A 26089-nucleotide genomic window follows, 5' to 3' on the forward strand; every position below is an offset into this window, starting at 1 on the left:
GTTTGTGAGAAACCATGTGGGGGACACAGCAAACATGTGGAAGAAGGTGCTCTGGTCAGATGAGACCAAAATCAAACTTTTTGGCCAAAAAGGAAAATGCTATGTGTGGTGGAAAACTAACACTGCTCATCATCCTGAACACACCATCCCCTCCGTGAAACATGATAGTGGCAGCATCATGTTGTGGGGATGCTTTTCATCAGCACTGACATGGAAGCTAGTCAAAGTTGATGGGAAGATGGATGGAGCCAAGTACCAGACAATCTTAGAAGAAAACCTGTTAGCCCTTGTACACACGGTCGGACAATCCGTCGGAATGTGTCCTATCGGACCGTGTTGTCAGATAATCCGACTGTGTGTGGTATGCATCGGACTGATTCCGTCGGAATATCCGTCGGACCCAATTTTCCAACTTGTTGGAAATATTTTCCGACAAACTGGTCCGATCGGACATACTCCGATCATGTGTAGAGAATTTTGATCGGACCAAGTGCCACGCATGCTCAGATCAAATTCCTACATCAAAGCTATTGGCTACTAGCCTGAATGTAGTCCCATCGTAACGAAATTACGTCATCACGTTCTGAAAGATCGGATTTTTCGACAACTTTGCCGACCGTGTGTATGCAACAGTTTCGGACAAGATCCGACGGACAAAATCCGACGGATTTGGTTGTCGAAATCTCCAACCATGTGTACAGGGGCTTAGAGTCTGCAAAAGACTTGAGACTGGTTCATCTTCCAGCAGAACAACCCTAAACATACAGCCGGAGCTACAATGGAATGATTTAAATCAAAGCATATTCAAGTGTTAAAATGGCCCAGTCAAAGTCCAGATCTAAACTCAATTGAGAATCTGTGACAAGACTTGAAAATGGCTGTTCACAGACGCTCTCCATCCAATCTGACAGAGCTTGAGCTTTTTTTCAAACAAGAATGAGTAAAAATGTTACTGTCTAGATATGCAAAGCTGGTAGAGACATCCCCAAAAATACTTGCAGCTGCAATTGCAACGAAAGATGGTTCTACAAAGTATTGACTCAGGGGGGCTGAATACAAATGCACCCCACACTTTTCATATACTTATTTGTAAAAAATGTTGGAAACCATTAATCACTTTCCTTACACGTCACAATTATGCGCTACTTTGTGTTGGTCTATCACATAAAATCCCAATAAAATACATTTATGTTTTTGGTTGTAACATGACAAAATGAGGGAAATGTCAAGGGGTATGAATACTTTTTCAAGGCACTGTATGTTTTCCCATATAGTGTAGGTATGATGGCCAGTTGTCCTCAAGCTTTTGGCTATCTAGTGTATTTAAAGGTTTCGGTGGCAACCATTAAATTAGGATTTGGTATTTTTTTGTCTTTCAATGGAAAAGAAAAGAGCTCAGACAACAACATACTACAACTGGTCACTTAGTTTATTATACAAAGTCAGCTCTACATTAGTCAACAAACACTTTTAAAAACCACAGTTAAGAATCAGTCTGAATCCAAATACTTCATATGCCACATTATCGTGAACATATGCTTTTCATAATGGCTGTGCTTAGTGGGTAAACCATCACAGTTCTTTGTGCTATTACACATTTTTGGAAAAGCAAATTAGCATTTTCATAATAATAGACTTATATCCTGTTAAGGCCACTGTGATAAACATATCAATGCCACATAAAAATGATTTTCTAATCAAACCATCATGTGCATGGAAGACACAAAATAACCTTTTAACTACCAGCATATTGTTAAGCTATTTAGGAATTGGTTTGAATGGCTGTGAAAAAAAGCATATCGTTGATGTTTATAATTCCTAACCAACCATTTGAATGTATTACATCTTAGAATTCCAATCCTCATTTTAATGTATGTATAAAATGATCAAGCTAAATTTACGTTTTCTCAGCTTAAAGTGTGGGTAGTTCCCGAAAGCCATTGAAACTATCACATACGGTTTCCTTTCTAATGAAATTAACATCTTAAAATCATTTAAATTCTTAACCAAAAATGTATACCTATGTTAACTAGTTTAGTATTTGTAGAGGCTCTTTTTCTATCAAAATTGTTAAGGTGTTTGCTCCACAAGCCTAAAGAGAACCTGCCATGAGAAAAATACCATCCCGATCTCTATCTGAAATTACAGTACAGTCATGTTGCTGCTTTAATGACACTAGTGTTTCTCAACCAGTGCTATCTGGGTTCCTCCAGGATGCCCTGTTTCCTCTAAATCAGCATCATGGGTTGCCATGGTGTGGATGGACCAGCCACCAGCACCATAGATCCTAAGATGGCCTAGGGTCAGGGCATCTGGCATCATTCATTGCCATGGTGAGGGCAGCCGGCTCGCCCGGACCATGGCAATACATGATCCTGTCCAGGCCAAGTGTCATGCAGCGCTGCCCCCAGAATTCAAGAGAAGATGGATGTCTACCTCCTCCAGACCTTTTCCATCTCCTACCTGATTGTGGGGCACTGTGAATAGGGGAAACTGTGACCAGGGGCTCTGTGAGGGAGGGCTCCTTTATGGGAAGACTATGTGATAGGGAGTCTCTTTGACTGGGGGAACCCTGATGTGATAGTGGGATCCTAAGGTGATGGGGAGGCTATGATGTAATGAGGGGGAGGCCTTAATGTGATGGGGGCTCCCATGTATAGGGGTGATGCTGATATTATGTGGGGCCTCTGAGGTGAAGAGGGGACCTTGATGTGAAAGGTGAGGCCTCTGATGTGATGGGGGACTTCTGACGTGACAGGAAGTCACTTTTGTAAAGAGTGGACTCTGATGTGATGTGGGACCTCTGATGTGAATGGGGGCTTCTGCTGTGAAGTTAATTTCATCAAGACACTAGTGTGCATCATCTCAGGCTCAGGTTTTCCATTGATAAGTAATACTGATAAGTAACCATTACATTTTAAGGGTGGTGCAACATAAAAAAAGGTTGAGAAACACTGCACTAGTTAGTGACTCAAAAAAGCTAAATCTGCAGTTTCATGAAGCTTGGGGATTAGCATGAAAAATATAAAATTCTTCAGAAGGCAGCTTAGGAATGGCACCTCAATGGCAGGTTTCTGTTAAGACCTTATACTGGTGGAAGCAAAATATAGTAAAAGGCTGTGCATGTGTACACAATGGGGTTTGTTTACAAAAGCTAGAAAGTGCAAAATCAGACTACTTCTGCGTAAAAGCCAATGAGCTTCTAACCCCAGCTTGTTCAATTAAGCTTTGGTAATAAAACCTGAAAGCTCATTGGTTTCTATGCAGAAGTGAGCCTGATTTTGCCCTTTCTAGCTTTAGTAAATAAACCCCATTGTGTACTTAAAAGTGGGGTATGCCTGTAATAGGGAAACAGGAACTATCATGTACTGCTTATTTTATTAACAGCAAAAAAAAAAGGGAGACTAAAAAGCGCAATTTTTTTGACTCTAACTGTACAAACACGTGTTCTAGTGTGGTTACCAACCATACAACACACACTGCAGTATGACCAGATCTGGCTAAATTGGTAGCAGTTTTGTGGTTGGAATTGCTGGCCATACCAGCCATACCAATTGCTGGTCGGTTTAGTGTGGCTCCGCTCCCTTGTAGTGTCTTATAGAGCCATCCCTACATGCACCCTTCCGGCACATAAAGAGATTGCTGGGTGGCAAGTGGCCCACCTGCCCCTCAATCCTCCCTGCATTGTGCCATCTGAATTTAGGGCCTGTACCACCCTACCCAGAAGTTCAGGGAAGTGGCACTCTGAAATAGGAGCCAACAGTGGTGTACAGGTAGCTTGGTAAGTGTTTGTACACACATAAGGAGTGAATTATATGCTTGCCAATGTTTAGAAGGTTGTTATTAACAGAATTCACTTAAAGTGGTTGCAAAGTCAGAAGTTTTTTTTTATCTTAAGCATTATATATTTTAAGAAAAAAAAATCTGTGTGTGCCCCTTCCCCTCCCCCCTAGCTCCCTAATACTTACCTGAGCTCCATCTCAATCCAGAGATGTTACACAAGAGACTCAGCTGTCTAAAACTTTCTCTCCTGATTGGCTGAGACACAGCAGTGGGTGCCATTGGCTCCGGCTGCTGTTAATATAAGTCAGTGATCCAATAAGGAGAGAGTGGGCAGACCGGGCCGAGCCACGGCTCCATGTCTGAATGGACACACAGAGCAGCGGATAGGCTCGGGTGCCCCCATAGCAAGCCACTTGCTATGGGGGCACTCGGCAGAAGAGGGGGGCTGCCGGGGGATACAAGAAAAGGAAGATCTGCGCTGCTCTGTGCAAAACCACTGCACAGAGCAGGTACGTTTGACATGCTTGTTATTTTTAACCCCAAAAAATTTACTTTAGTACCAATTTAAACATTTTATAAAGTAATATATATTACTATAAGATTAGATGCATTTACTTTCTACTAAGAATATATATATATTTTTTTTTTATTTAAAGTGCAATTAAGTTATATACTAATACTTATATGTATGTCTTATAAATAAAATTAATTTTAGAACTGAATTAGGCATGTTAGGCACAATAAAGAACACATCTGATTGGTATTTGTTTTGTATGTTTCTTTTTTCTTTTCTTCTTTGTGACCATATAACCAATCCCAAGCATTCTTCTTTAGCTGCTTGTCTCACAAGCATGACTTTCTGTTGGGGAACTCTCTGTTGCGTTGGAGCCTAAAATATGAACACACATGTAATTAATGCACTATGAAGTTGATTTAAAAATCTTAAATGCATTGTGGCCCATTAACACTTTGCATTTTAATAGCCATATGGTAATTAAAGCTTTTGTTACCCCAAGACTTCATATTCCTGATATGTGCCTGATGTACTATGTACTTGTAGGAGAAGCTATTCTGTTCTCTTTCTAATACTTCCTTTATGTGAAATCTCTAGTACTCCAGCTAGTCCCCTTGCTTTCCTGAGCACAATAAGCAGCAGAGCATACCGTGATCAGTTCTCTAACCACCTTGATTCAGGGAACTTTCACCCCCTTCCTGCCCAGGCCATTTTTTAGCTTTCAGAGCTGTCACACTTTGAATGACAACACTGTACCCAAATAATTTTTTAATCATTTTATTCACACAAAGCTTTCTTTTGGTAGTATTTTTTTACAAAAAAATAATAAAAAAGGCCGCTAATTTTGAAAAACAAAAACAAAACCTTTTCTTTGTTTCTGTAGGTAAATTTTGTAAATAAGTCGTTTTTTCTCCTTCACAGATGTGTGCTGAGGGGCGCTGATGAGGTGGCACTTATGGGCATTGATTAGGTGGCACTGATAAGGAGGCACTATTATGCCTCAGTGATGGGTACTGATATGTGCCACTGATATGCTCCACTGATGAGCACTGATAGATGGCACTGATGGGCACTGATAGGTGGCACTGATGGGCACTGATAGGCGGCACTTGTGGGCACTGATAGGCAGCATGGATAAGTGGCACTGATGGGCACTGATGGGCAGCACTGATGGGCACTAATGGGTGGCATTGATGGGCACTGGTGGGCACTAAATGGCAGCACCAACTGGCACCAGTAATGGGCACTGATTTGTGTCACTAATGGGCACTGATTTGTGTCACTGATGGGAACTCATTGGCAATGATTGGTGGCAGTCATGCACATTGATTGGTGGAACTGATGGGCATTAATCGGTGGCACTTCTGGGGTTTTACTGTAATCAGGGCACTGATGATCAGTGCCCTGATTACATGCCCTGTTCTCTCCTTCAAGGAGATGCCACTGATCATCACTACATTCAATGAGAGCGGATTACAGGCACTTCCTGTATTTACATGTGACCAGCTGTGATTGGACACAGCCGATCACATGGCTTAAGAGCCACATCAGCGACTCTTTACAGAGTTGAGGTTGCGCCGTATCCTGAAAACATGGCGCTGCCGTGACGGTGGGCAGGCGAAAGTGGCTAGCTATGCTGGGAACTCTCCCCCAATGATCAGACTTGCACAGCTATTCACTGGGAATCTCAGTGTACTGCTGCTTCCCCTCCCCCAGCTCTTATGCAGCTGAGAGCAGAGGGAATGTGATCAGTTATAACAATAGGAAAAGGGGTATTTATATATATTTTTTTATATCTATACAAAAATGTTTTACCTTTCATTTCTATTTTAAACTGAATGAGTTGTTTTACAAGGTGATCATTTACAATCACTTTCATTCTTTAACTGGATTTTAATCTGCTGGAAACTGACAGTTACATATTTACATAGTAGGTGAGGTTGAAAAAAGACATCAAGTCCATCAAGTCCAACCTATGTGTGTGATTTTATGTCAGTATTACATTGCGTATCCCTGTATGTCGTTCAGGTGTTTATTTAATAGTTTTTTTAAATTACTTCTAATCTTTATCATAAAAAAAATGAATGCAAAAAAGTAAGGTGAACTTTAATGACAACCCCCAATCCCCAAAATACAGCAGTGCATTCATTATAGCAAATAAAGTGTTATAATTGCTAATAAAGGATGTTCCCTCCCTTTATACAGATGTTTTTGGCATTCCAAGCTTACCTTCGGTTGCCGTGAACGTATTTATACTTGATGTAGTTGGCTCTGCTTCTTTAACACTGCAAAAAAATTATAATGTTTAAAAAAATTATCTTCTCCATGAAGACCTGTTACTAATATCCTAAAAACACATCAACTGTAACAAAGAATAGAACACCATTGCTAATAAAAAACACAACTAGTATAATTGTGAGGATTGCTGAAAATGTTTAGTAAATCCATTGAAATCTGGAATTGTGCTGTAGGTTGTAAAACATGAGGGGACTGAAGTAGACGGAATCCATAAAAGCTAGGCATTGGAAAGCATTCAGCTTCTATCTTTTATTTTCAGAGCTTAAATTAACAAACTGAAGATAGTAGCTGAGTGGTAGCCATCCATGTATATCCACTCCAAATGTTTTCTGCTCCAGTTTTGATAAATTCCCTCCATTGATTCTCTATTGGATGCATAGGGACTGATTTACTAAAGACAAATAGATTTTGCACTTTGCAAAGTGCAGTTGCTCCAGAGCTTAGTAAATGGGGTAAAGCTTTGCTTTGCAATGAATACCCAATCACATGCAAGGATAAAAATTAAAAATGCGTTTTTGCTTGTGCATCATTGGATAAGGGAAGTCAGCAGAGCTTCTGCTCATTTACTAAGCCCTGGAGCAACTGCTCATGCAGAGCACAGAGCCTAATTTGTCAAGCGCTTGAAAGAGGGTGCCACAGTTGTCTGTTGGCTGCAGAGGGTGGGAACTCTTTTATGCCATACATTAGGGCCTAGTTCAGATGAGGAATTCTTATTTTCTTAGAAAAGACCTTTAGCCATCTTAAACCAACATTTCTTATTATGTATATGGAGGTTAGGGCTGAGTTAATGGAGTCTTGTGTTAGTAATAATTAGCACTTGCAAATTTCCAGAGTTCCCAGAGTTGCATTAACTCTACGTGGGGAGACCCCTGATGTAAGTGAAGGTCAATAAACTTCTTCCCAAAGTCAGAAATAATGTGTAAAGGAACATAAGAAGAGGCATTATTTCTGCATGAATACATTGACAGTATTTTCAGGGTTGTGTACTATAAAGAGTTAGCCCAACCAAAACTAATATTTCAGTTTTTAATATAGGTGAACCATCTTATAGGCCCTTATTTTTCTAGAGACTCTACTGGTGAGATCCTGTTTTTGAGTTCCAGTGTTTATACCAGTGATGGCAAACCTTGGCATTCCAGATGTTTTGGAACTACTTTTCCCATGATGCTCATGCACTAGGCAGTGTAGTTGAGCAACATGGGAAATGTAGTTCCAAAACATCTGGGGTGCCAAGGTTCGTCATCACTGGTCTATACCCATATGTGGCCATCATGATGGGCTCAGACTTTTCTTTTTTATATTAGGGGAAACTGTGACAGGTGCTGGCATACACAAAGGTGGATTATTTCACCCATATGCCCCAGGTAAACAGGAACAGTCAGTAATTATGACAGGGAGACCTTGTTAATAGAGAATTAAAATCAAGCCAGGGCTGACTCAGCTCACCAATGTCTACCTAACTAAACCATCATTTTGGGTTGGATTAATATGTTATTCCATTTTCAGTGTGCACCTCTATGTAGTACTTACTGACAGTCCTGTTGCTCAAGCAAGCGTTTATATGTGGCAATTTCCTGCTCGAGAAGATTTTTTTGATCCATAAGAATTTTATACTCTATAATTTGTCGCTCTAGTTCAGATCTGTTGCGGGCGATCTCCGATTCCACATTGTTAATCATTGTCTGGAGTTGGTCAAGTTCTGAACCGTAGTTGGCTTCTGTTTCTGTCAGTGTGTCTTGAAGAGCTGAATTCTGTGAAGAGAGATGAAATAATAAGGTATTTTTTGTATGGCATTCAAAGCACTGTAGCTTCAAAAATTGTGTTTGTAGAAATGATATCTAGTTCAGGTGAAGGTATGCTTGCTAGTAACGGTTTTGTATTGCCATACTGTAACTTTTATACATAAATTAAAGTTTACCTAAACTCTGGAACCTGTGCCAAAACATTGCAAGCAGAATTCAAACCCATATTGTTTGTAGGCTCTTTGGAGCTGATCTTTTCCCCATTACTGAATTATTATGCAGGCACTGTGTTTCTGTGTGGGGGTAGCCATCTTTGTAGAGGCAGAGCTTTGCTTACTCATGTTAGAGCTGCCTACCCAATGATTGGTGATCTGATAACTGGTTGAGGAATATTCGAGAGACAGCAGGGGTGGTTCTCAAAGCACAGGTCTACAGAATGAATGCATGCCGTGCTGATTTGTTTCCAGTCAGCATCACATTCATGACATTTCACTCCAAATCTTATGCAACTAGCTGTAAGAGGCAGCAGTAACTTAGATCCCACACTTCAGATATATAGCTGTGAGGTTGTCACCACAGGAATTCCTAGGCACCTTCACATATCAAGAAGTGCATTGCTATTTTTCCGGAGGAATTGAAGACAAAATGTTCATTTTCAGCATATTACTTAATAACAGCATTCCAAGATAAGGCAAAAATTAAAAACAAGAGCTGGGCGGGACTTTATATGAAGTACGGGGTTAAAAAGAGACAAAATGGCTATTGAAAAGATTTTTTATTCGTTTTTTTTATCTAGCAAGGCATGATTACATGTATATATATATATATACATGTAATCATGCCTTGCTAGATAAAAAAACGAATAAAAAATCTTTTCAATAGCCATTTTGTCTCTTTTTAACCCCGTACTTCATATAAAGTCCCGCCCAGCTCTTGTTTTTAATTTTTGCCTTACATTTGATAGGGATGGAGGCTATGACCTCATTTAAAGTCCCAAATTTTCCCCTTTCCCCTTCCCCATTATGTGATTAGCATTCCAAGATGTTCCATATAACATAGTAAAAAAATGTTTTTTTTTTTTTTTTTTTTTAAGTTTAGGGGCAGTTTTATAAGTTACAACAGTTTCCTCTTATACTGACCACAGACATTAAAGAACAATCTGATATACGGCACTGATCTGATCACCAATATATCACCCCATGCTTATTTTAATTTACATGGTAGAGGGAAGTATAACAAGACAGCCCTGGCTCTATTTTATCCTAGGTTAAAAACGTAATAACTTAATAATGATCAACAGAAAATAAATGATATAGCATATTGTTTTCCCTAAAAATAAATTGTTCAGGTTGTATAGTACAGCATGATGGCACCTCTAGACTAAGTGAGTGACAATTGTCTCACCTCAGTAGTTGTCCTAGCCCATAACTCCCAACTGCCCTTTATTTGGAGGGTCCAGCTCTCTTTTAAGACCAACTCCCTCTGCCCCCTATGCGGGCTTGGTTGTCCCTATTTTTGGTCTGATGTGTTCACCTCTTTACAAAATTTAATATTTTACTACCAAATGTGTCACGCTTTACTAAATTTTATCCAGCCTCTGAATTACTGAATTTATTATCTTGAAAAGCCAATATAAAGCACTTGTGTGGTTTAGCCAATCATTTTCTGCATATTAGATCTTTGTGGCTAGTAGTGTAACTGTGACCATGCAAGGATGTGTCCTTTGCCTACATGCTGTGGCTGAAGGGTGTCCCTCTTTATCGTTACAGAAATTATTTGATTTCTTAACAATGAGCTGTGAAAGAAGACAAAATACCAATTTTTTGCAACCATTTACATTTCGTAAAACAAAGAAGAAAGTTATGCTTATATAGTTTAAAGAAAACATAAAGGCAACACTTTTATCAGATATTGATATATTAAGTTCCCTGTGATTTTATTGAGGTCTGTGCCACATTAAAATGATTTCTCTTCAAATCCTATGCAGGAGACACAAGAAGAGGAAATCATGTCGTGGAAAATTCCCTCTTAGATAATTGTCACCAGACCAGGTGGTCTTGGAACTACTTGGAAGTAGATAAATATAATGATTTATTGAATACTACAAGCTTCCTTTGTGTTTGAGTACGTATTGTACTTACAGCACATACTTGGTGAAGTTGAGCATATTATTCTTGGCTTTTTGCCTTCTTGGGCTTTTTAAGAGGCTTTATACTGTAAATATGTTGTCAGTTGCTCTTATTATAAAGCCAGGTATAATTAAGTCATATCCTTTAGCGTAAAAGGACATTTGCAAACAAAGTGAAAAGAAAACACAGGAAAAAGGAAAAAATACAAAAGTTAACCAAGAAATTTAAGCAACCAAAGCGGACCATAGAAAAACATAAACTGAACAAAGCTGCTGATAGAGCGAATGGAAGTACAAAAACATATAAAAATGAAATAAATAAATAAAAGAATAAAAGAAGGGATAAAAGTCAAATGGTGGGGTTTCACATATAATATCAATTGTTAGGTGAAAAGGAGAGTCAGGTGACCGCATGCTTGCTTCCATAATGGCATTGTACTCTGGCCCCACAGCGGCGGTGAGAGTCAATGGCCACCTATCGAACGCCTTCCCCATTAACAACGGCACTCGCCAAGGCTGCCCCCTCTCCCCACTGATCTATATTCTTACTTTAGAGACCCTTTTAAACAAACTCAGAGTGAACCCTGATATCAGGGGAGTACTGGTGAAGGACAGGGAGTTTAAGGTCTCAGCTTTTGCTGACGACATTTTGCTTTCCCTGACGTTGTCGCGTACCTCCCTCCCATCACTTCTTCGAGACTTGGAGACCTTTGGGAAGATCTCCAACCTCAGAATCAACTAATACCAAATCTCATGCCTTAAACGTCACCTTACCCACCCAGGATGTGGCCCATTGCCAAGAAGCCTTTCCCTTTCAATGGGAACGCACCGCGATCTCATACCTAGGAATTAAAATCCTGCATCGCCTCTTGGACCTCTACTCACTTAACTTTCATACTGCCTTGGTCCAAACCCAAAACTATCTTAAGGATTGGCAGCACCTCAATGTGTCGTGGTTCGGCCGGGCAGCCTTGATCAAAATGATTGTTTTACCTCGCTTCCTATACCTGATCCAAACCGTCCCTATGGCCTTACCCACTAGCTTTTTCTCCTCCTACTGGAGGACCTGCTCGGCCTTTCTATGGAGAGATTCCCCCCGAGGATCAAGTATTCTCGACTTACACTACCCAAATCTAGGTATATAGCCCTCCCAGACCTACATAAATACTATGCAGCATGCCATCTCACCAGAATTGCGGACTGGAATATCCATCCCCTTGAAAAGTTATGGGTATCTCTGGAAAATGCTTTTTCTCCTGTTCCTATCCATCTTCTTTCCTGGATGCTCCCAAAACAATGGCCACAAACGCTAGCCACACATCCGTTTATTTACACCTCCCTGATGTTATGCAAGAAAATCCCTGGGTCCCTTAACCACACTACGAGGCAATCCTGACCTCCCCCCTGGAAATTCACCTAATTTTCTCAGGCAAGAATGGCCTTTGGAGGACGTCCTTGCCTCTCACTTCTACCCGGGGAGTAGGATCGCCTCCTTTGACACTCTTAGGAACCTCTCGAAATCCTCGTCCTTCTCGTTCTGGACGTACCGACAAATTTGCCACTTCCTATCCACTCAGGCTGCCTCGGACAGCTGGATGAGACAACTCACCCGATTCGAGGACTTGTGTAACCGCAAGATGCCTCAAAAACACCTAATCTCCCTCCTATATGCCCTTATCTCGGACCTGGGTGACTTAAACCCTCTCTCCATCGCAATCCTCCTGGCATAGAGACCTGATGACCCCCCTAACACCAGAGGAATGGACTAAGGTCCATGAATACGCACATGGTGGCTCACTGAATGTTGCTATCCAGGAGAATGGCTATAAAATTCTCACTAGATGGTACAGGACCCCCTCCCGCCTCCACAAATTTTCCCTTGCCATCCAGAATATCTGCTGGAGATGTAACGCCGATGTAGGGACGATGATACACATCTGGTGGACCTGTCCCGGCATCCAACTTTTCTGGAGGGAAGTCCATAGACTCATCTTAGCAGTTACCACCTTCGCCTTGGACTTTTCACCGGCGCAATTTCTCCTCCACCACACGTCCCTATCCAAAAGAACTTACTTCAAATCCCTGGCCATGCACATGGTGAACGCCGCAAGACTGTGTATCCCCAGACACTGGCGGACTACCCACGCCCCAACTTTGGGCGAATGGTTTGCGACCATTTCCAGGATTGGTGACATGGAAGAGCTGATCCACATCTCACAAGAGAGAATGGACAAATTCTCGATTACTTGGGCCTGCTGGTCTCACTTTATAACTACCTCAGAATTCAAATGACATGTTCCCCCCGATTGAGTATTGACTCTCACCCGGGAACTTGCAACTCCTTCCTATTGCCCCTCACGGACAAAGGGCGAGGAGCTACACCCCTTTCTTTCTTTCTTTTTTTTTTTTTTGGAAATATAAGTTTTATTCAGAATTTTCACACATATAAGGTAGAGTCCCCAAACAAGAAAGTACAACATAGACAGTGAAGGACGCAGCCTCCCGAATGTGCACCACAGTAACAGAAAAAACAATTACCAGCCTTGTATTACATTGTAAATAGTGAGTCGACCCCACCTGTATCACTCCCTCGGCCGATTTCGGTGGAAGGGCCAAAGACATACCAAGGCCGATTAACATCTCCAGGGACGGGCCCGCAGACAGAGGTCAAGGCCATTGTGAGCAGGTAATAGGTTGCAACCATAAGAAGAGGCATGAAGTGAGCGCACAAACAGGAGAAAGAGGGGGGGATAAGAGACGTGGGAAGGGGAGTGGGATAGGATAGGGAAGCAGTGAGGAGAGAGGAGGGGGGGTTTTAGGAAAGAGGGGAATAAGGGAAGGAGGGACAGGGAATAGCTTAGAAAAGAGGAGTGGAGGCGATTCAGAGTTCCCCCTTGGACGCCTGTTGACTGGCACATCTCCACCTAACGCTCAAAAAGGTTTCTGCCTTCTGTCGAGGACACAAACGCATTCCAAAGAGACCAGGTCTTTCGGTAGACTTCCTGCCTATCTTGGGCAGTCATGATCAAATCCTCCATTTTGTTAATATCTTCCACCTTCCGTAGCTTTCTTTCTTTCTTCCCCCTCCTTGATCCTCCCCCCTCAATCCCCGTTGTCCCTTCCCCCCTACCTCCTCGTCTTTTTCCCCGTCTTCGCTGCCTCTCTTTACCCTACCCTCTGGCCCGTACACCTACCCTTGGGCGACGCGGCCGAGCGCCGGTAGCCGCCCGTGTCACCTCCTCCAAAACCAGTACTCATACGCAGTGACATTAGAATTAAGACTAGCATAGCCGTCGGAACGGGCATCTCTCCCCCTACACCTGCCTGGTACACCCAGGAGGCTCCTCTTGGTTCCTCCTAAGCTGTGTCTTTGACTGTTTTGTACGCTGTACCTGTTTAACTGCAAACACCTGTTCCTGTCTTTACTGTAACCTCAGTAAAATCTTTATTGGGAAAAAAAAAGAAAAGGAGAGTCAGTCCAAAATCAAGGGAACTGAAAGATTAAAATATGACTTCAGCCAACACTACATCACCCTAATACACATTAAAGTACCAAGTGGCAACACTTACCATGTTCAACTGACTCTGCAGATCAATTTCTAGGTTCTGTATATTGCGCTTCAAGTCAATTATCTCAATCTGCACTGATTGAATGCTTTCTGATCCTGACTGGACTTGGTTACTTAATTCTTCAGTCTATAAAATTATAAAATACAAAGACCATTATAGCATTCAGTTTTTGAAATGCTTTTATTTACATTTTTGTTACAAAGCTTCATAATTACGGAATGAGAATATAATACTGAAAAATGTAAATGTTTGGTTACCCTTGCAAGAAACATGGCTTCAACATCTCTAAGGTTCCTGTCCATTAGGTTTTCGTACTCTTCTCGAATATCAGACAAAACGCTATTCAGATCTATAGATGGAGCAGCATCTAATTCCACACTGACTCTGGCGCCCAGTTGACCACGGAGAGAATTCACCTCCTGGATAAGATGATCACATGAAAAATGTTATTAAGACCTGAAAGTATAGTGCCATAAATACATCATTAGAAAGAATGCGCATCCTCAGTTCCACAAGTATTTTTTTGAGGGGGTTGTCAAACTGGGCATAATAATTCCAAGATATAAAATTAGTCATCTGGTAATGTATTTGGTTATAATTCTTTTTAATTTAATTTTAAAATATTTTGAATTAAGTTATAGATATTTGTAAGTTTAATTTGTTTATGCTGGCATTTTATACCTCAACTTTAAGGCAAGAGACATATATATTGAATGCAATGCACTCTTTCCAATGCACACATTCCTGTAAAAGTGGCTGTATGATTAAGTGGGTGCTGAAGTGGCCACCAGCTGGAACCATGAGCAATCAGAATGAGGAATGTCACCAGCACACCATGGGTCTCCAAAACATGGATCCAAATCTTTATTCAATGATCACATTGTTACAGCAAACAGCAATTTTTTGAAGCCTCGCAGGACTCCTTCATCATAAGCGAATTTGGAATGGAGAAACTTGACTGGACTGCACGGAGTCCTGACCTCAACCCGATAGAGCACCTTTGGGATGAATTAAAATAGAGACTGAGAGCCAGGTCTTTTTGTCCAATATCAGTGCCTGACCTCACAAATGCGCGTCTGGAAGAATGGTCAAACATTCCCATAGACACATTCCCAAACCTTGTGAACAGCCTTCCGGGAAGAGTTAAAGCTGTTATAGCTGCAAAAAGTGGGCCAACTCAATCTTGCACCCTACAGACTAAGACTGGGAGGCCATTAACATTCATGTGTGTGTAAAGGCATGTGTCCCAATACTTTTGGTAATATAGTGTATATTGAATGGACTTCAGATTTAAACTATAGAGGAAAATGACTTTACATATAGTAGCTACCTAAAAAAAGAATGTACAATATTTTGAAAAACTATTTCAGTAAGGAGTAATTAGAGAGATGTGCACAACAGAAACATTTGTTTTGTTTTCTTTTGTATTCATTTGTTAAGTTAATCAATTTGTTTTGTCGTGTTCATTATATTAGAATGATTCATTTTCGTAATCCATTTTATATACTTGGATTCATTTCATATCTTTGTTGTTGCAGATCCAATAGTATTTTAGAATTGACTATATTCCTTTTAACATGTTAATTTGTTATTTCGGGAGATTACTTATGAATTCTCTTACTTTTGGATGGAGGTGGATCCGTCAGAATCTGTGAATCATAACATAACAAATGGAACTAAATTAATATTGAATTCAGTCATTATTAGTGATGGCCGAACGGTTCGCCCGGCGGTCGTTTCGCGGCGAATTTCCGACATTCGCGGTCCGCACGTTCGAACGCCTTTTTCCGTCGTTCGCCGCGGCGGACTTACGTGTTTAATGTATACAAGAACTTTAACCTTTGGTGACACGTTTATCATGTGATACAGGACAGCCAATTGAGACATGACAGCACATGGACACTTGTACATTCCCCCTAACCTATAAATACACCCGATCCGGTGGCCATTTTACATTCTTTCTTCTGTTAAGATAGGGACAGGTTCCTGTGTGGAGTAGGGAGAGATAAACCACTAGCTATTTGGTACACAAAAGTTCTTTTCAGGACTGGTATAGGTGTTAGGTGTTGATAGGTTTGCTGTGCTGCTGATTCTTGCAGCAGCCTGAGTGTCTTTTGTTAGTTTAGAGAAAGGGAAAGGACGGTGTATGCTACAGGGACAGCCAGATTAGTCTTTCATCATCATCATCATCATCATCATCATTAGCTGTTACTATCAAGGTCCACAAAAGAGCTGTTCCAGTAACCACTAATCGTTCTCTTTTTTTGCCAATTTGTATAGGGACAGGAAGGAAGCAGTGTTGTCAGGCAGTGAGGGTAATTTTAAAGACTTGCTGTTATTATTAGTTCCACAAAGGTTCTTTTCAGGACTGGTATCAGTGGTACAGTAATAGGCTTGTACATGTATAATATTCTTTCTTCCAAATATAGAAAGGATATTATACTTGACTGCTGCCCTTCTGCTGCAGTCTGCTAAACATTCACAACTCACTTGTTCCACAAAAGTTCTTATAAGGACTGGTAACTTGGTATAGGGTGCTACGGTACATAGGCTTGAGTGCGGTACAGTCTGCTGTTCTGTAAGGACCGCTATCGGTCCACAATAGATAGGGTTGACGTGCACCACTGCTGACCGCTGCCCTATACTGCAGCAGTCCTTCAGCGGTATAGGGACTGACGTACAGTCTGCTAAACACTAATACACAACCTGCTTGGTCCACAAAAGTTCTTATAAGGACTGGTAACTTGGTATAGGGTGCTACGGTACATAGGCTTGAGTGCGGTACAGTCTGCTGTTCTGTAAGGACCGCTATCGGTCCACAATAGATAGGGTTGACGTGCACCACTGCTGACCGCTGCCCTATACTGCAGCAGTCCTTCAGCGGTATAGGGACTGACGTACAGTCTGCTAAACACTAATACACAACCTGCTTGGTCCACAAAAGTTCTTATAAGGACTGGTAACTTGGTATAGGGTGCTACGGTACATAGGCTTGAGTGCGGTACAGTCTGCTGTTCTGTAAGGACCGCTATCGGTCCACAATAGATAGGGTTGACGTGCACCACTGCTGACCGCTCACCTATACTGCAGCAGTCCTTCAGCGGTATAGGGACTGACGTACAGTCTGCTAATCACTAACACACAACCTGCTTGTTCCACAAAAGTTCTTATAAGGACTGGTAACTTGGTATAGGGTGCTACGGTACATAGGCTTGAGTGCGGTACAGTCTGCTGTTCTGTAAGGACCGCTATCGGTCCACAATAGATAGGGTTGACGTGCACCACTGCTGACCGCTGCCCTATACTGCAGCAGTCCTTCAGCGGTATAGGGACTGACGTACAGTCTGCTAAACACTAATACACAACCTGCTTGGTCCACAAAAGTTCTTATAAGGACTGGTAACTTGGTATAGGGTGCTACGGTACATAGGCTTGAGTGCGGTACAGTCTGCTGTTCTGTAAGGACCGCTATCGGTCCACAATAGATAGGGTTGACGTGCACCACTGCTGACCGCTCACCTATACTGCAGCAGTCCTTCAGCGGTATAGGGACTGACGTACAGTCTGCTAATCACTAACACACAACCTGCTTGTTCCACAAAAGTTCTTATAAGGACTGGTAACTTGGTATAGGGTGCTACGGTACATAGGCTTGAGTGCGGTACAGTCTGCTGTTCTGTAAGGACCGCTATCGGTCCACAATAGATAGGGTTGACGTGCACCACTGCTGACCGCTCACCTATACTGCAGCAGTCCTTCAGCGGTATAGGGACTGACGTACAGTCTGCTAATCACTAACACACAACCTGCTTGTTCCACAAAAGTTCTTATAAGGACTGGTAACTTGGTATAGGGTGCTACGGTACATAGGCTTGAGTGCGGTACAGTCTGCTGTTCTGTAAGGACCGCTATCGGTCCACAATAGATAGGGTTGACGTGCACCACTGCTGACCGCTGCCCTATACTGCAGCAGTCCTTCAGCGGTATAGGGACTGACGTACAGTCTGCTAAACACTAATACACAACCTGCTTGGTCCACAAAAGTTCTTATAAGGACTGGTAACTTGGTATAGGGTGCTACGGTACATAGGCTTGAGTGCGGTACAGTCTGCTGTTCTGTAAGGACCGCTATCGGTCCACAATAGATAGGGTTGACGTGCACCACTGCTGACCGCTCACCTATACTGCAGCAGTCCTTCAGCGGTATAGGGACTGACGTACAGTCTGCTAATCACTAACACACAACCTGCTTGTTCCACAAAAGTTCTTATAAGGACTGGTAACTTGGTATAGGGTGCTACGGTACATAGGCTTGAGTGCGGTACAGTCTGCTGTTCTGTAAGGACCGCTATCGGTCCACAATAGATAGGGTTGACGTGCACCACTGCTGACCGCTCACCTATACTGCAGCAGTCCTTCAGCGGTATAGGGACTGACGTACAGTCTGCTAATCACTAACACACAACCTGCTTGTTCCACAAAAGTTCTTATAAGGACTGGTAACTTGGTATAGGGTGCTACGGTACATAGGCTTGAGTGCGGTACAGTCTGCTGTTCTGTAAGGACCGCTATCGGTCCACAATAGATAGGGTTGACGTGCACCACTGCTGACCGCTGCCCTATACTGCAGCAGTCCTTCAGCGGTATAGGGACTGACGTACAGTCTGCTAAACACTAATACACAACCTGCTTGGTCCACAAAAGTTCTTATAAGGACTGGTAACTTGGTATAGGGTGCTACGGTACATAGGCTTGAGTGCGGTACAGTCTGCTGTTCTGTAAGGACCGCTATAGGTCCACAATAGATAGGGTTGACGTGCACCACTGCTGACCGCTCACCTATACTGCAGCAGTCCTTCAGCGGTATAGGGACTAAGAGTTTTGTCACAGGGTCATTTAAAAAATGACATGCAGAGGAAGAGGCAGGCCCTTCCGCAGGGGTGGTAGGGGTAGGGCAGGAGCAACAGGCTTGAGCCAAAGTGGGAAGTTGCAGAAGGTGCGTTCAATTACTTTAAAGGATGCACCAGACTTGGTTGAGTGGCTCGCTCAGCCTTACTCTTCTGCACCCTCCTCATCCTCTCGATCTGCACCCTCTTCTTCACTCTCTGCTATGTGCACCCCCAAAGACACTACCACCAACAACACGACCACCACCACCACCACCACATACCTTCCGCTTGAGTCACTGGAATTATTTTCCGATCCATATCAAGAGGACATTTCTGATGCGCAGCCACTCTTGGTATTGGATCAGGAAGAGGAGGTAGCAACAAGCGCTACTCAGCAGTCTGACGCCAGTACCCAGATCAGCCCAAGGAGGAGGTTGGTCCCCGGTGTTGCTGCCTACTCCGAGATCTCTACTTATAGCGGTGGGGAAGGTGACGTTGATGATGACGTGTCTAGTGATGTCACGTGGGTGCCCACAAGAGAGGAAGAGGAGGGGAGTTCAGAGGGAGATATGGACCAGCAGATAGGGAGGAGAAGCAGCAATGACTTACATTGCACAGCAGGGACAAAGCAGACTGCAAATGTATCAGGAGCGAGTCATCGACCATGTACGGTCACATCTGGCGCTCCCAGGACACCGGCACATGGCTCCGCAGTGTGGGCTTTTTTTAACGTGTCCGCTGCTGACAATAGCGTTGCCATCTGCAATCTTTGCAGTCAACGCGTTAGTCGCGGTAAGCCCAATACTCACCTAGGGACGACCGCCTTAAGAAGGCACATGAGCAGCCATCACCGAGCCCAGTGGGAGCAACGGAACACACAAAGCCACACTGCAGGCTCTCACCGTCCAGCCTCGTCTTCTACTTCTCCTTCTCCTCTCTCCTCACAATTGTCCTCCACTCCACCTTCCATCACGCCAAGCTCACATTTTTCTGCAAAAAGGCAGGCTTCCGTGGGCCTAATGTTTGAGCGTAAAAAAATGATGATGCCGGATAACCCTCTTGCCCAACGGTTGGCGGCTGGCTTGTCAGAACTCATAGCCCGCCAACTACTGCCATATAAACTGGTGGACTCGGAGGCCTTTCGCAAATTTGTGGCCATTGGAACACCACAATGGAAGGTCCCAGGAAGGAAGTATTTCTCAGAGAAGGGCATCCCAGAGCTATATGGCCATGTTCAGCGGCAAGTGAATGTATCTCTGGCACACAGTGTCGGTGCCAAGATACATCTGACCACAGACACGTGGTCTAGCAAACACGGGCAGGGAAGGTATATCAGTTTTACTGCCCACTGGGTGAACCTTCTGACGGCCGTCAAGCATGTAACCCGTGGCACCCGTGTAGATTTGGTTTTACCGCCACGGATTGCATGCAGGCCTGACTCTTCTTCTCCTCCTCCTACTCCATCCTCCTCCCTCTCCTCCTCAGCTGCCTCCTCCTTTTCCGCTGCTAGCGTCTCTTCCACTGCACCGCCCAAGCTCCCCAGAACCTATTCCACATGCCAGGTGAGACGTTGCCATGCCGTGCTGCGTCTGTTGTGCCTGGAAGCAAAGAGCCACACTGGCCCGGCACTCCTTTCAGCTTTGCGTTCACAGGCAGATGAGTGGCTAACACCGCTCAATTTGACAGTTGGTAAAGTGGTGTGTGACAACGGTGCCAATCTGCTTAGCGCATTGAAACAGGGCAAAATCACGCACGTGCCGTGCATGGCACACGTCTTAAACTTGGTCGTGCAGCGATTCCTTGTCAAATACCCTGGGGTCCAGGACATCTTGCGGCAGGCAAGGAAAATCTCGGCCCATTTCAGAAGATCTTACACGGCCATGGCTCGCCTTGCTGACATTCAGCGGCGACACCATCTGCCGGTCAGACGTCTTATTTGCGATTGCCCGACGCGATGGAACTCAACCTTCTATATGCTTGATAGGCTGCTCCAGCAGAAACGTGCAGTTAACGTCTACCTGTATGAACTCTGCGAAAGAAACGGTTCTGGGGAGCTGGGTTTTTTTTCACCGCGCCAGTGGCTGCTCATGCGCGACACATGCAGACTTCTGCGGCCATTTGAGGAGATCACCAAACTGGTCAGTCGCAGCCATGGCGCCATCAGTGACATGGTACCTTATGCCTTCTTTCTGGAGCGTGCATTGCGTCGTGTCATTGATCAGGCTGTGGAGGAGCAGGAGCGGGAAGATGAGGAAGTCGCAATGCTGGATGAATTCCCAGGGGGGGCTACTCTATCTGAGACAAGTCAACAACAGGAGTCTGATGAGGAGTCAGAGGAGGATGGTGCCGGGGCGGATGAGCAGGAGCAAGAAGAGCATGCTTTAAACCTTTCTGGGATCCCTGTTGTGCGAGGATGGGGAGAGGAGAATGAAGAGGACGACATTATCCTGGATGATGAGCAGGAGCCAGGCCACCACACCGCTTCCACTTTAGTGCAAATGGGGGCCTTCATGCTCCAGTGTTTTAATAGGGACCCCCGTATAAAAAGCATGAGGGTCAAGGACCAGTACTGGGTGGCAACGTACTTAGACCCCCGGTACAAACACAAAATGGCGGAAATGTTACCGCCGTCGCAGAGGGCTGTCAGAATGCAGCACTTCCAGGCCTTGCTTCGAGAAATGCTGCATTCTGCTTTTGCGTGCGCTGGCAGAGGAGCAATTCCCACTCCCAGAGAAGGATTTGCGGGTACCAATCCAACAGCGCCTGCAAGAAGAGGCCGGTTTGAAGATGTGTTGGTGACTTCGGATATGAGGTCATTCTTTCAGCCGACCCATCGACAGGTGTCATCCGGATCCAGCATCAGGGAACGCCTAGACCGTCAGGTGTCCGACTACATTGGGTTAACGGCCGATGTGGACGCTCTGAGGAGTGATGAACCCCTAGACTACTGGGTGGGCAGGCTTGACCTCTGGCCAGAGCTTGCCCAATTTGCAATCGAACTGTTGGCTTGCCCCTCATCCAGTGTCCTGTCCGAAAGGACGTTCAGCGCAGCAGGGGGGATTGTGACCGATAAGCGTACTCGCCTAGCTCACCACAGTGTTAACTACCTCACATTTCTAAAAATGAATGAGGCATGGATCTCGGAGGAATTCAACACATGTGACCAGTAGACCATGTATATGTCTATAAACTATTTTTTTAATCAAGCACACAGACCTTCTTAATTCATTTGGCTCACTTCCTTGACCCAAAAAAGCACACCGTACTATATGCCCCTACCCTCCTCTTTGAAGAGGTTGAGCGGTGTCATATTTCTACTGGGGCTGCTTATGATATCCCTGTGCTGTGCTGACTTCCTCCTGGGGGTTCTTATTATGAAGGGATCACACTATCCCTGTGCTGTGCTGACTTCCTCCTGGGGGTTCTTATTATGAGGGGATCACACCATCCCTGTGCTGTGCTGACTTCCTCCTGGGGCTGCTTACGGTGCTGCTGTCAGTGCTGTATGTCACGGTGCTGCTGTCAGCGCTGTATGTCACGGTGCTGCTGTCAGCGCTGTATGTCACGGTGCTGCTGTCAGCGCTGTATGTCACGGTGCTGCTGTCAGCGCTGTATGTCACGGTGCTGCTGTCAGCGCTGTATGTCACGGTGCTGCTGTCAGCGCTGTATGTCACGGTGCTGCTGTCAGCGCTGTATGTCACGGTGCTGCTGTCAGCGCTGTATGTCACGGTGCTGCTGTCAGCGCTGTATGTCACGGTGCTGCTGTCAGCGCTGTATGTCACGGTGCTGCTGTCAGCGCTGTATGTCACGGTGCTGCTGTCAGTGCTCTGTATTACGGTGCTGCTGTCAGATGCCTCTATCACGGTGCATGTGTCATTCCGGTATGTCACGCTGCTGGTGATCATCTCCTGCACCCTCTTCTTTGCCTACCCTGGTCCCTGACCTTCCCTCTCCTCCATTGCCTTCATTAGCTCCATAGTCCTGAATTGTTAGAACAATTTCCCAAATAAAATAAAAATGCTTGTAGTTATCGATCCCAAATTCACCTCATACATGTATTATGTCATTGTCCAGATGGTGGGACTACGTTTTACCCCCTAATAATTACCACGTGGCCGCAAATTCGACATGAAGGTTTGCAAAGTTCGCCTCCCATTGAAGTCAATGGGGCCCGCGGCGAACGTTCGGTTTCGCGAACGTTTGGGTCCGTTCGCATTTCGCGTTCGCGAAACGTCCCGTCGGAAGTTCGTCCATCACTAGTCATTATGTTACGATTCAGTGATTCTGATGGATCCACCTCCACATCCGACTCAAACACAATAAGTAGGAATCATTACCTTTTATAACTTACTGTATTTATTGCAAAATGTTTCCATTTCACATGTAGTGAATTTTCTATAAAAATGAAAAATGTTATTGCACTATAAAAACCAAATGGATTTGAATCAATTTGGACCATTCTTTATGTCATTACGTTATTTCAGATCCTTCAAACATTAATAAAAGGCCTAAACTATTGCATCATGTCATTGTGAATGAATATGAATGAATTTGTTTCATTGTAATTTATTTTGGATTCATTGACATTTGTTACTAGGGTGATTTGGAGATTCATATACATCTGGATCTCCAAATAACAAAAATTTCAACCGAATTTCAATTTGTAACAAAATTAGTCACACGTGTCTAGGATTCATGTCAGCAGGTGACACCTACTAGTCCACTGGTTTGAACATTTGGAGAACAGAGTGTTTCTTGGTTTTCATCAGTTGAGAAAAAATCCAGCACACAACCAGATCTTAGAAACGGTGTTTTATATTTACAGTATTTGTGTAACTTACCTCCTCGTGGTTCTTCTTCATTTCTCGGACTTCTTCTTGGAGTTCTTGAACATTCATTCCTAGTTCCGGGTTTTCTTTATTTAGTCCCTCCAAGATTTGTTGAAGTCCTTGTACATCAGCTTCCACATTGTTTCTTAGTCTGAGTTCAATTTCATATCTTTAGAGTAAAAATGAACAGCTGTTATATATAACAACTGCAGAAGAGGCACTGTCAATTCTCAGGGATTCTGAGAAATTGCACCTAAGTAGGTCAGATTGGGTTGAACAATCTTAGTAACCCTCAACCACAGGTAATTTATCTTAAATCTAGTTTAGTTTTTAATTTAGTAAAGTTACTAGCTGTAGCTGGAGGCTCATATATATTCTAATAACCTTAAAGTTGTACTAAACCCTCTGCATTTTTTAGTTTAACGCATTGAGCACAATAGAATAAACATTTACTGGTAAACTATTTGTTAAAATTCTTAACCCAGCATTTGCAAATGACAACTTTCAATGTTGCTGGCTCCTAATCTGTCTGTGCTTCTTCCCTAAACTTCTAGTTTTTGCAAGAAAGAGTTACCAATGCCATCAGGCTGTTAGCTTGTAGAAAGGAGGGGGAAGGAGGAGTCATCCTAGGCCAGTGATGGCAAACCGTGGCACCCCAGATGTTTTGGAACTACATTTCCCATGATGCTCAGCTACACTGCAGAGTGCATGAGCATCATGGGAAACGTAGTTCCAAAACATCTGGGGTGCCAAGGTTCACCATCACTGTCCTAGACTATGAGACTGCGTGTTTCTATTGATGCACACAATGATATAGAGAGACGCAGCTCTATGCCCTACATACTGTACAAAGGTGGCTCCAAAGGATTCTGTAAGAGAAAGCAGCCGCCCTGAAACAGGAAACCTAGGACAGTGGTCATGGCACAGCTGAAACTGGAACATACAGTAGTTACTATATCTACAATGTACCATTTAATATACTATAAGTACCTTAGTAATACTAGGTAATAGTTTTAACAGGGTTTCCACATTGGTAGAAAGATACACTAGCCACACAAAATTTCTTGTAGCTCACAAAATATCGTCACACTCAATACATGATCATCTGGTTCCACCTTTCTTGTTTTTCAAATCACTTTGTTATTACTGATATCATATGCTTACTTGTTGCTAAAGTCATCAATTGCCCATTTAGTATTGTCAATTTGAAGATCAATGCTGGACTTCTCAATAGTGGCTGAAAAGATCTGTATAAAAAACAGAAATGATCACGTTGGGTTGGTTAACAATTGCCAATCAAGAACGCCTAACTGTCACATATTTTGCATGTCAACGAGTATGTAAAAGTATTGTGGGAAAAATGAATGTCATGTCAGGATCTGGTAGACTAAAAGTTTACATAAATTTTGATTTTGTTACCTTTTTCTGGAGCTCTTCAATTGTTTTGAGAAACTGGCTAGAGTCAGGCAAAGCACTTGGGGCATTGCTCTCATACCACGCAGATATTTTCTTCTCCAATTCCTTATTTTCCTGCTCCAAGGTGCAAACCTTTTCTAGATAAGATGCAAGTCGCTCATTCAGATGCTGCATGGTTTCCCTTTCATTGATTCTGAACAGGTTATTGCTTTTTGAACTTCCATAATCTCCGGAGTGGGCTCCACCACTTTGCATATTATAGGAATGTCCACGCGAATGGGTGATTTCTTTAAACCGTAGATTTCCTTGAGAACTAGAAGCCCTGTAGTGGTCGTCAAAGGTTTCACCATGATAGGAATTGTAAGATCCTCCACGTGTTGGACTGTTTACTCTAGTGTGATGAGATATCTTGGACTGTCCATAGAGGTTTTTATAGACTCCTCCTGAAGACAGAGAATTGTCCTCATTGCTGGCTTTGTGGGTGAATGATCCAAAGTGGGTATTATTGAATCCACCACCATGCTTGCAGCTTCCATATTGGAACTTAGGAGAAGGTGCTGGAGAATAGTTCATCATATTGTGTCTAACGGCTTTAGCAAGGATGGGATCAAAGAGAAGTGTTACAGCTGTGTGTATGTGATACAAATGTAGCCAGTTTATAGAATCCTTTTTATATTAAGTAAAAGGGTGTTGTGAATTGTTAGAAATGTTTATAGGATTTTTTTTTACAAGCATCTGAATCCTTTGTCCCTTGTTGTACAATTCATATAGAATGTTGTTTGAACTTCATGTGATTTGTCATATAGTCTGAAACATAAACTTATTGGAAGGCGTAGAAGGTTATTATATATTTATTGAACTCCTTGTTCACAGATTTAAGGCATGTGACAGCAATGATGAATTATAAATGCTGTGCAATA

General features: G+C 43.2%; 1 protein-coding gene across 1 annotated transcript; it reads right to left on the reverse strand.

Annotated features, from left to right (window-relative positions):
• Positions 1 to 1408: 1408 nt before the first annotated feature.
• LOC143935801 (keratin, type I cytoskeletal 19-like) lies at positions 1409 to 25794 on the reverse strand. The gene is made up of 8 exons (XM_077459910.1): positions 25173 to 25794; positions 24918 to 25000; positions 23766 to 23922; positions 14293 to 14454; positions 14036 to 14161; positions 8126 to 8346; positions 6527 to 6582; positions 1409 to 4672 (listed from the first exon to the last, which is right to left on the reverse strand). The coding sequence occupies exons 1-8, from the start codon at positions 25743 to 25745 to the stop codon at positions 4614 to 4616; spliced, it is 1437 nt and encodes a 478-aa protein (XP_077316036.1). The 5' UTR covers positions 25746 to 25794; the 3' UTR covers positions 1409 to 4613.
• Between the last annotated feature and the right edge of the window lie 295 nt (positions 25795 to 26089).

Source organism: Lithobates pipiens, unplaced genomic scaffold (assembly GCF_037356315.1).
Source record: "Lithobates pipiens isolate NorthernLeopardFrog02 unplaced genomic scaffold, aLitPip1_a1.2 Scaffold_28, whole genome shotgun sequence".
Lineage (NCBI taxonomy): Eukaryota > Metazoa > Chordata > Amphibia > Anura > Ranidae > Lithobates > Lithobates pipiens.

Excerpts from the sequence above, each read along its gene's own strand:
- LOC143935801 (XM_077459910.1), bottom strand. The coding sequence starts at position 25,745 with ATGATGAACTATTCTCCAGCACCTTCTCCTAAGTTCCAATATGGAAGC. Across the intron at positions 23,923-24,917 it reads ATTGATGACTTTAGCAACAA|ATATGAAATTGAACTCAGAC; the intron begins GTAAGCATATGA and ends TTTACTCTAAAG. Across the intron at positions 6,583-8,125 it reads CTTGAGCAACAGGACTGTCA|TGTTAAAGAAGCAGAGCCAA; the intron begins GTAAGTACTACA and ends ATTTTTTTGCAG.